This window comes from Lepisosteus platostomus, chromosome 8, assembly GCF_059453375.1.
Source record: "Lepisosteus platostomus isolate fLepPlt1 chromosome 8, fLepPlt1.hap1, whole genome shotgun sequence".
Classification (NCBI taxonomy): domain Eukaryota; kingdom Metazoa; phylum Chordata; class Actinopteri; order Semionotiformes; family Lepisosteidae; genus Lepisosteus; species Lepisosteus platostomus.
Genome location: NC_142618.1, coordinates 27,798,498 through 27,810,310, shown reverse-complemented (window position 1 = coordinate 27,810,310; position 11,813 = coordinate 27,798,498). Strand labels below are relative to the sequence as shown.

Sequence of the window (11,813 nt, the reverse complement as noted above, 5' to 3'; positions counted from 1 at the left end):
AGAAAAATACTCTTAGTATGATGTCCATTATAATTAACTCTAGGTCTGAATGGCAGCTAGTAAAATGTTGTTATGTTTTTACATCACTGATCGATGGATGTAACAAAAATTCTCTAGTAGTTGAACATTTATCTACAGCTATGTCTGAGAATTGATTTTTTTTCTTAAATAGGAGCACATTAATACTGTGGGGGATAGGTCAATGACAAAATCTTTACTCCATACTATAATTATTATAATGATCAGATTGTAAATTTGGACAAAGTCATTGTCAAAGACAGAGGAAAAATTAAAATGTATAGCTAAGGAAGTATCACAGTATGTTTTACTTCATTATACACATGGAGACAGCATTTTCAGATAACACAAAAAAGGCACAAAATCTTGAAATCAGTCCATTAAAATTTTCATTTGGGAAGCTATCAAACATATATTTTTTTATTTACTGGTATCTAAATGTATTAATAATAGTTACAATCGAACAGAAATACTGTTTAGTAACTGCTGGCCTAATGTTACTCTGTTATTCTTTTTCAAAATATTTTAATTACAATGAAATGTAAATTAATAACAATTCACCAGTTAGTCATGTGTTAACAATATGAATATTTCTAAAATGGGGACACAGAAGGTGAAACAGTAGCCAAATACATGGAATTGTGAAAAGTAAAGCAACAAAATAGTTAAATTAAATGTTTGTAACTGTTTATATCTCATTAAAATAATTTATACATACACTTAAACAATGTGTTAAAATTTTCTCTTTTGGCTCATACATCAATTAACAATAAATGTTATTTTAAAACTCTGTCCAATAATTTGTCATGTTCATTTTTCAGGTAAAAAAATAATAATTTACATCTATTTATAATATAACATGTAATTTTTAATTCTGTATATTCCTGAAATGGACTCCAAAAGGGGACAAAAGGGTTTTAAGTTAAATTAGAATAACACATTGTGCCCTAAATTGATTTCTGTGTTTTTATTTTATTACATTTACCTGACTCTAGCTAGTTCAGGCTTTTCATTAAAATATCTTAAAGTTAGTTCAATAAGTTTCTCTCCAGAAGATATGCTCAACAGTCACTTCTTGAAACTATTTTACCTAAGATTTATAAGACTAAAAAAGTTATTAAATGGTTTACTCTATAATCTTGTATTGAATTGTGAAAGGTACAATGCATTCCTTGAAAAATTATTGTGAATAATGCTCTGGACTAAAAAGGCCCAAAAAGTCTAGAATTTTTTCTTTGTGAACGCAATGCCACATCATCACTATTTTTCAGTATAAAGAATAGTTTAAAGAAAATACTGAATTACTTTGTCTGCCTTTCTTTTTCTAGGTTTTGTAGTTGTATATACACAGTGTTAACAAAGTACATCCCACCATTTTCAGTCTTTAACTGGTGAGGGCTAAGACAATTTATGTATTTTGCTTTATATTACTCAAATACCTATTTTCTTTAAAAAATAAAGTTGAAGGATTTTATATGTAGTGCACATGGTTCATATGCTCAGTACTATCAACATGAACTTTCATATTTTGCATTAGAAAACTAGTATTTTCAAAACTTGCAATGGCAGTTTTTGGTTTATTTTGCCATAAATGTATGCCTGCATCAGATGCCAGAGAGAAACCTTCCACGGAATGTTTTAAGATTTTCAATAATGTTGAATTTTTTTTATATTACTATCATTATTGGAATCCTACAGAATTATAAAACCTGGCTGATTGTTTTGTCTTAAATGATATACTGTATTAGCAAAACCTACTGTATTTTGAAGTTTTACTGAACTGGAAATGGTTTAGGTAACAGAGTTCCTCAAATTCTACTTATCAGAATACCAACCAATATCCAAATTCTTTTCAGTATTTGTAAAACTGTGAATGACCCCGACATTCAATCATATGTTTTAGATGTTTTACTAACTCAAGGACAGCTTTTCTATGGCCAAAAATAAAAACTAGCACTGACAATAAAAAAAATAAAATGTATCTTAAAGAAACTCTCTATTTTTATCATTGTTTCTTCATGCTGACTTTCCATGAAACAACCCTACAGCAGGGGTCATTCACAATATATTGTATGCACAGAATTATCACAGCATGCTAAAATCCAAAGACATACTGTATGATACACATATACTGTATGAATCAAATTCAATTCCCTTGGATAGGGAACTGAACTTGATTTCAAAAACTTACAAAGGCAACATTTCTTAGTGTAAAAGACTCCATTACCATAACACTTACTGTAGCTTTCACATGTTGATAGGTATACAGTACGTCAGCATTAACATGGTAGTTGAAATAACCCTAGGCCGGCAGGGTTTCTCAGATTGTGATTTACTAAATCTATAACATATTGTTTGGGGTTTTAATCATACAAAACTCACACCAGTTCACAAAACATAAAAGCTAACCTGCGCTCTTAATAATAAAATAGAGATAATCAAAACAGAATGCAAAAATGTTCTAAAGGCCACTCCTGATTCACAGGGTCACACAGCTGTTGTTTGCTTTATACTGTGGAAGCTGATCCTTGTTGGTGAGGTGGGAATGGACATTGCCCTAGCCACTCGCACCCTCAAAGCATGGTTATCTTGCCAGCGGTGCCACCTTTTTCTTGCAGCAGAACGCACCTGAAAGAAAAAAAAAATTATCCGTATTTTCCCCCGTGTTAAAATTAGCGGGAGAGAAAGTTATTGTATCATCCTGTGTTAGTGTACTAATTTTTTATGGATGTGATAGAACAATCATTTATAACTTGGAACAGTAAATCGTGAGGGTACTTTTATAGCTACTAGGAATCAGACAAAATAAAAAAAGCAATAATGCACACAGATTGAACAGACTGAACATACAAACTAAACCAACAAGAGCAGCAGTATATACTGTATATGAATTAGTCTGCCTTAATTAAAAAGGTTAATCAATTCCTCAGGAAATCCAAATATAGTAAAAACATCAGTGTATCTACTATACCATTTGATATGGTCAGCCTTTTAAGTTATTTTTTTTATATAATTAGTCACATTCATATTCCCTACAAGTAGGAGTTATTGTTGTGAAACATAGTATAAGTCTAGAAAAAAAAACTCTGCCCAGGTGGTACTAGGTAGAGATTTGAAAATGTGAAAATCCTTCTGAGTAAGGGAGGTGGACTGGGCTCATCACAGCTGTGATCCAATCTCCTTCTGCTGTCTCAGCAACAGGCTGCAAAGGAACAAGTAATAGGTTTATTCCATGCTGAAAAAAAGAAGAAAGAGAACACAATGTTTTGGCCGTGGAGCCTTCTTCACTCTTTCTTCTTTTTTTTCAGCATGGAATAAACCTATTACTTGTTCCTTTGCAGCCTATGCATGCTGATGCAGCTACCCACCTCAGCAACAGGCTGTCCTCCTGGCATTGGCAATGGTGCTGAAGACAGCTCCCAGAGAAGGTTAGTGTTGCATGCAGCTCAGCTGTATAACAGTTTATGCACAAGGTCTGACTCAGTTACAATCGAGTGAGATAGCATGGGGTAGAAACTGTTCATTTCAAGGTGTACTGCAACTACTACTGTATATATACTCTGCTAGTCAGGCTTGTTGACAAAAGTTCAACCATATCAATTTAGTTCTATAAGCAAAATTATACTTGGTTCTTGAGTTGTTTTTTTTCTTGTTGCAGAGACATTTTTTGCTTACACACTACTGACTCTTTCTTGACCTGGTGTCTCGAACTAAAGATTAGTTTTCTTACTTGTACAAAGGTGGTTGCAGTCATAGAGATCATTCTTTTGTCATGTTGCATTCGAGAGAGCAGATCAGTGAGAGTGAACTACAGTATGTAGTATCTTTTAAACCCAGTAATCATAGTCAGTGATTGCTTGGAATTTCAATAAGTAAATTGTCTTCCACCCATCAAGTTCCTCTTGGGTTGGTAATCCTTGGATGATTGGCAGGTGACCTTCAACTAGTGTTCAACTCAAATAAGCCCCCCCGCACTTTGATGGGCTCCCGACTAGAACTTAAGCTACAGTTGTGCTTGGCATTAATCATATTTATGCCAGTTTATCAGTCTTTTAAGTAATACATTTTAGTAATACATCTATCAGTTTTCTAACAGTGGGGATGCTTGAGTCTATCCTGGTAAGAAACAGGCAAAATGCAGGATACAGCCTGGATGGCATTTAAAACCCCTAAACTAATTGGTTAGTGAAAATCATGACACTTATTTCTTCAATTATAAAAGTTTCAGATCTAGCAACCCTGTTGAGTAATTAACACAATGCATCATACAGTAGGATCAACGCAGATCTGTAATTATGTGACATGCTTATCTCAGGAATAACACACTGGTGATAATGTTTCATATTATCATAAACATAAAACATAAAAATAGAACATCAAAAATGATTAACACAATGGTTTTTTTCAGTAATTGTAAAGCAAAAATGTATTACAATATGAGCCACACTTAGTTGTACAGTATGTACCATTGCCAGAAGTGATTATTAATAATTCAATTACAGTGCTGCATGAGATGTTTTCTTTGAACTGTTACACAAAAATAGAATATTGTTTCATTTTTGTTAATGCTGAAAATAACTCACTCTCTCTTCTTTACATGTAATACCTAAAATAGATTATTTATGCTTGGATCTCAGTTTATGGTACTCAAATAAAATTTGTTTATTGTCTGTAAAATACACTAAGAAACATAAAGAAATGTATTATCTGAACTCCCACTTTAAAAATGGCAAAGTGTGTTCTGTCAGGTTGTAGTCTTCATTACTCTGATTTTAGGAAATACATTGCTGTTGGGTTTAATTACATCTGTTTGATGTTGAAAAATTACCTGGAAAAGATGTTCCTAAATATAGACTACAGTTAAATAACTATGATTTTTTAGAACTTAAGATATTTAATCAATATTTTAATTTAATACGAAACAATAATGTGTATAAGTTAAAAATGGGAGACTTGATTTAAACCTTAAAAATCTTTGTGTGGCTCTCAATGACATTAACCTAATGGACTTTAAATAATAAATCTTGTAAATGAATGTGAAATGTAGAATATGATCTTGACAAGTCTGTTATACAGTACATTAGTTACTATTCTGAGGTGAAACAATATTTGACAGACTTGTGTATGTGATGATAAAACATTAAGCATATTGTTATAAGTTATTATTTCTGCAAACTGAATTCAGAATCCAGAAGTCAAAAGGTGTTTCATGTTGTAGTCTTTTAATGCAATGTATAATTTATTAAATAATAATACTTTGTAGGTGAATTTGGTATCTTTTCCCAGATGATCTGCATTCTATGGAAAGCAAGTTGTAGGTTTGCTAATTATGTTGCTTAAAATAAAAACGAGGAGGGAATGTTTATGTTTTCTAACTTACATTTCAGGATTCCTTGAAATTACAGTATATCGTTATAACCAGTAAAATGTTTTTTGTGCTGTAGGTTTCAGGTTCTAATTATCACATTTGATTCCTTGCAGTGAGTTAATGTTAGAAAAACATTTGGCAGTTGGATGGTGTCCAGCTGTTGTCAGCCTGTATATTGGCTATGTCCTTTGCATATGATTATTGTTTTGAGTAATCAAGTAGAGAAACTAAAAGTGTGAGATAAATTGGTGTTTTTGTTTCAGCATCTAGTTATTCATTGTTTAAATGTGGAGCTCTTCTGTATTATTGATTCATATGTGCAAATTCAACAAACTAATAATGGAAGTATCTAAGCACTGATTAAAAGCTGTGTTAGTCTGCTGTATACAATAAATAAAAAGAAATAAACTTTTTTAGATTAAGTGTGACGGATATTAGCAAGGTAAAGCTTGCTTGATTTTTACACATTTGAGGTAAAACTCTACAAACCATGTGTGGCACATTGTTTTTATCGTCACATCATCTTTGCTCCATGAGACCACTCCCTTAACATCCCTGCCCAGGAATGCCTCACTATAACAAACCTGACATATTGTAGCATTCTGACATACGGTAGAAGCAGCTGGATTTGCTGTTTCCTCACTCTTATCTCATTCTCTGAGAAAACCTATCTGTCTGCAGATGTTAAGACACAGTGTATCTTCAAGTCTCAATCTGGGCCATGAAGACTCCTTTCTGAGGAAAATATACTGTACACTGCTATTTTTCCAATCAATGCTATGCTCCATTAGGCTGCTAATGTTTTCCATCAGGCCTAGTTTAGGAAGCTATACCTGCTTCTCAGCTTCTTCTGCGTAAGCTGTATCTATCTCCTAGTTCAACACAGCATACAGGCCAATCCATTGCAAATAACTTTATTTTTTCTCTCTATCCTGACTTCTCCTTTCTCTCATGTGGAATCACATTGGATTCAGTCCAGCTATACCTCATTCTGCAGCTTTTACCACTTAGCAGATATTCATTATGGCACTATACCACTCCCTTGAATCAGACATTTGTGCCAAGATGGTGGCTTCCTCAGACTGCTACAGTACATCTGAGTACCTCACACGAAGATATTGAAATTAAATAACAAAAATCAGAATTGAAGCATATGGATCTTGTAATATTTATAAATGAAAAGAAAATGTATGCAATAAAACCCACAACACAACATAGGCTTGTGCGATTTTAGAAAATTCAGTTCTTCCAGCTAATGAGTGAAGCCTATATTAACACATGGGTGTGAAGAGGCTGTAACCTGAATAAATTCTGTCAAAAATTGAGAGCACTCAGAAATGTGTATGACTGGAACAACACAATACATAAACATTGGAAAATGTATAAATTTGTGAGGAAACAAGCAAAAGCATGCAACACAGTTGTAAGAGTTTAAAATAGCATGAGCAAACACATCAAGGAAATTACAAGTGTATCATGGTCAGTCATTAAATAATAAACATGGTCACCTAACACTTAAAAATAATTATCTGTATCTCCTTTTCTACATACATGCACAAAGAGAGTGATCTTTAGGATTTTGCTTTCATTTGACTACAAGCATTTCTGATGAAAATAGAAAATAAACTGTACTCTCACTTCTTTCAGATAGGAAATGTGATTGCAAATGCCTTAAGCATTCAGTCACACAATTTAGTCACCTTTACTTTTTACTTCTGTCCATTCAGAGGTAATTAAAGCTTAGGATACCATCCGATTTTGCACCTAATAGTCATCTTCATCTGGTTACACTTTTTTCTTACTAAGCTGCTTTTTTTTTACTATTTCTCTGTTTGATGCAACTCTCCCCATCATACCAACTTCATTTTATGTAAATGTGTCTTTGATAGTAAAAGCTCTGATGTGCAATCGGGTTCAGCGGCTAATTGTGAAATGGTAAAAAAGTTATTAATTTAAACCTGCAAACAATACTTTCATTTCTTTCTATCTTGCCTTAAATGAAACATTTACAGCTCTAACAATTGCCTACTCAGATTGGCCTTCCTTTGAAGGGTAGTGAATCATCTTTTTATGTAATTCATTATACAGATACATGAATTACTGCACTTTTCTCTTTCAGACTCCCTGTTTAACCCCCTCCCTGGTTGCAGCTGCTAATCCTACCTACCGTTTTTTTTGCAGGTTCATAAGACTTACGTCAACTAGTGCAGACAGCTGTTTCCAACTTTAAGGTTTATACAAATCATAATTTCTTTAAGATTGACACTTTTGAGGTATAATCGAATTGAAGCACAGCTGATAATGCTATTCTATCTCAGAGCAGAACGACACAGGCATACATGCCCTCTTACAAGGGATAATAGCTCAGAAGCTAGTTAACCTACTTTATTAAGTATGTTTTTGGACTGTGGGAAGAAACCTGAGCACCTTGAGGAAATCCACACAAACATGGGGAGAACATACAAACTCCACACAGATAGTGCCCCAGGAGTACAACCCAGGACCCCAGCACTACAAGGCAGTAATTTTAACCAATGTGGCACTGTACCACCATAAAATATATCGTAATGCCATCCAGGGTGCTGTATCTTTCAGGGATGGAGCCCTCATTTAGAAATGACACATTGCCTTACTTAACCACGGTTGAGCTCAGTTGGAATAATCATGAGATACAGTTGTGAGTGAGCTTTAAGAGTAGACGAATTACTGCCCTCAGCGGAGACCAAGCAAGACCTAAGTCTTGTGTAAGCTGTAGATCAAGATGGGTGGCTGAGTGATATCAGGTCTCCTGTTTGCAGAAGCTTGGCAGTGAGAGAGCCAGGCTGAAGCAGGTCAGCAGTAAATGTGAAACGCTGTTGCTATCAGCAATACAGTAGCAATGAGCGTGTCTGCATTTGAAGATAAAGAGAAAGCAGACTAGTGGCTGCAGCTGTACCCCTATATGGAGGTGAAAGATGAGCGACAGTATCAGAGGAGACAGTGGAAACAGCAGAGAGACAAACCCCAATGAGGGAAACAAAGAGTGAATGGCAATTCCAGAGGGTTCATGTTAGCCTTCAAAATGGAGCCTTAAAGAATTGGGAGATTTAAAGGGACAGCAGCCTGCTATAATGTGAGAGCAGCACTGTCAGGGAGTCCGTTGTACAGTATGAGTGTATTTGTGAGTTAGAATGTGAGTGCAAGTGTGATTGGAGTTTTGGAGGTAGTAGGCTCCTCCAAGACATATGGAGTACTGTATAGTAGGGCTGCAGACCTCTGGTGATTAGCATACAGTGGTGATGAGCTGAGGGTGCCAACAGTGCTGCACAGTATGAGAGGCACAGTGGTGGCTGGTTACAGAGAAGAAGCACTATCAGCTGCATGAACTGACTGGGGTCTGGCATTGGGAAGGTGCACTGACAGCTACGTGTGTGAAGAAGCAGTGGTGGTTGGACAAGTGAGAAGATATGCCCACAGCCATGTTGTGAGTGAGGTGTCAGAGAGGTTGTGTGGGTGTGTTATTTTAATTAGGGAAAGTGTGATGAGTCTCGACATGGAGTGAGGTGTGGAAGTGACTCGATGTTGTTAACGTAGGAAATGTCAGCGTGAGTATGAGGCACTGGAAGCTGTATGTTTGAGACAGCCTGGTGGCACTGGGAGATGTTCCAGGAGCTGGAAGCGGATCCTTGAAATCCAAGGGCTAGGCTGAGTAGAGGAGCCTATTGCCCTGACAAAATGTGTAACAGTAAAGAAGAACATCCAACAGTGCGGAAGAGAGAAGCTCCGATGTAAGAGCAAGGGTGTAGGAGACTCCAGGTGTCATGGCTAGAAGTAGAGAGGCTCCTTGCAAAACATTGTCATTGAAGGGTGAAGCTCATCAACCCTGGGAAACCTTGTGTGAAGGGCTCAACGATGCGAGGGACCTAGAGGCTTCTTCCTGGAGGGCGAGACCAGAAGGTGAAACTCATCGAGCCTGGAAAACCATGAGTGAAGGGACGTTAGTTGTGAAATGGTAACAGTCTCAGAGGAGACTGTGAAGGAGAGTGGAGTGAAAGAGATGTAGACTTTAGGCCCGATATCCTGTGAGCATCACCTCTGGTCTGACAAGGGGCTTATAGTCAATACCTTACTCAGAGGAAAGTTCATATAAAGAAAGAGTGAATGCATGCAGAGGGGAGGTTATGTAAAGCAAGAGCAAGTGCACGCAAAATAGAAACAGTGTATAATGCACACAAAAAGTTCCCCAACAGGCTAAAAAGGAGCATTTCCGGAGAGGTGAACACACCTGTTCCATGCCCACAGTGTTGGCCATTACCCCCATGGCATCACAGTATCCTTATATATATATATGTAATATGTTGTTGAAGTAGTCAATTGCTTTAACAATTTCTATCAATTCTTATGATAATTTTAAAAATATTTCAAGCCAGATAATATGTACAGTATATGAATAGCTAAAGTTATGAGTAGATAGACATTTATGAATGTAATCTGTATCTTAACATAATGCACTAAAATGACATAACAATTATGTCCCCTTCAATGAAACTTTTTTTTAAGTAAATTTGAAATTTGGCATGTTCCCTTTACCCATGACTTACATTCATTTGTGCATGATTGTAACTCTTCATTATTTACAGTATATACTAAAATACTTTATAATATTTAATATAAATAGTATATATTAAAGTATGTATTATTTTTTCATATTCTGGTTTCCAATTGGTAATAATATTTTAATTATTGGAAAGCTTTCATTTACATTAGATTCTTGAGTTTTTTTTCCCTTAGTTTTCCAGCTAGGTTAAAATACACTGCAACATCTATTATGACTGTAAGTTTAAACTGTTATAAAGGTAAAAAACTCTGATAAACTCTGTGTCTAATGTGCCACTGGTCTATCAGTTAAGCTAATTGCTCATTATGCTTGAAATTATGTGCAACGTGGACTCACCTCTCCATTAAGAAAACAGTAAAATACTGAGACAAAAAAGCCCTGGAAAACATCAAGAATGACACATTTGAATATATTTACTTACTAAGTTCACATTTTCCTGCTAATTCCACATTGGTACCTTTACAAAATAAAAAAATGCTAACTTAATTTTTTAAAAACATTAAAATATAATGGTCTGGTTTGTTTTAACACATTCCTAGTACAGTATTCCCAAAAACTTACACATACTGTAACTCACTGGATTTACAGAACACCATTTACTATTTCATGTGAAAGTTGTTAATTATTGTATTCATCTGTATTAAACATATGAAGTAAAACAGAAGCACACCTAATTCACTTTCTGTTTTTTTACTTATGTATTATAAAACAGGAAATTGGTATTTCTTGGTTGTTTAATTTCTTGTTACAGATTTAGATTTCTTTATGTCTAGATATGTGATTTACTTTACAGTAGAAACAACTTTACAAATCACAAAGTTAATAAACCTTTATTAATAAAAACAAATGTAAATTGCAATATTATTTGGAATAATTTATTTAAACATTATAGAAAAAGCAAAAGTAGTTTGTAGTTTTTTGTTGTACATCACAATGGATCATGTTTTTGAGACTTTTCTTGATCTGGGGATTGCCACCAAAAAAAACAAACAATTGTTCTTACCTGAAATGACTGAAGAAAAGAATTAAAATAAATAAAAACTATTTGGGAGATGTCATCTTCCCCAGGATTCACAAAAAACAGCATGTAAGTGATTCCCAGCAGAGGCAATAAAACTAATGTGGCTTTTACTGCTTTTCTGTGAAAGAAAGATACATTGATACAGGTCATGCAAAATATAAAATGATTTATTCTTATAAAGACAAGCACACAGATCAAATATTGAAATAATATGGATAAGATGCTGGAAAATATAACCAGAATTTTATATTACCCAGATGAGGTTTACTTTGCAGGCAGGTGTCACACGTGAACTTTAGAGACATATTTTTCTCCAATATAAATCTACATAGATAATAGATGAAAAAAATAAAAACGTAAATTGAAAAGTAACAAAAGTGTAATATTAGGTAAGTCTGACTTTGTGCACAGACATCCAAACACATAAATCTTCTAGATTCATTAAGTACATATATTAAACACGGTGGGCAGGAATCATAAATCCATCTTAAAACAATTCCTCTGAACCTCCATCCATCCATCTTCCAACCACTTCTTCCAATCCAGGGTTGTGGGGGACCCTGAGCCTAGGCCAGCAAGCAATGGGTGCAAGGCAAGGTACACCCTCAAAGCCACAGACAGACACAAACACAGACGCTTACACCAAAACCAATTTTCTCTGAAGCCAGTTTCTCTGTACATAGCAGTATGTTTTGGGACTGTGGGAGGAAACCAGAGTACCTGGATGCAACCCATATGAATATGGGGACAACTTAGTCTGAAGGTGGGAGTGATATTAGCTGTGATTAATTTTTTGGCATCAAAGGAAA

At 35.0% G+C, this 11,813-nt stretch overlaps 1 protein-coding gene across 5 annotated transcripts in view; it reads right to left on the bottom strand.

Moving 5' to 3' along the window:
• Nucleotides 1–301: 301 nt before the first annotated feature.
• The window catches only part of crhr2 (corticotropin releasing hormone receptor 2), a 139,232-nt gene continuing 127,720 nt past the window's right edge, over nucleotides 302–11,813 (bottom strand). For 3 of the 5 annotated variants that reach the window (XM_088643036.1, XM_088643032.1, XM_088643033.1), the window contains 3 exons: nucleotides 10,987–11,122; nucleotides 10,320–10,361; nucleotides 302–2,646 (listed from right to left, as the gene is read on the bottom strand). In XM_088643036.1, the coding sequence (XP_088499162.1) occupies nucleotides 2,506–2,646; nucleotides 10,320–10,361; nucleotides 10,987–11,122 (319 nt within the window). In that variant the 3' untranslated portion in view covers nucleotides 302–2,505. The remainder of the gene's footprint in view (nucleotides 2,647–10,319; nucleotides 10,362–10,986; nucleotides 11,123–11,813) is intronic. The other 2 variants (XM_088643034.1, XM_088643035.1) reach the window with 1 other exon arrangement.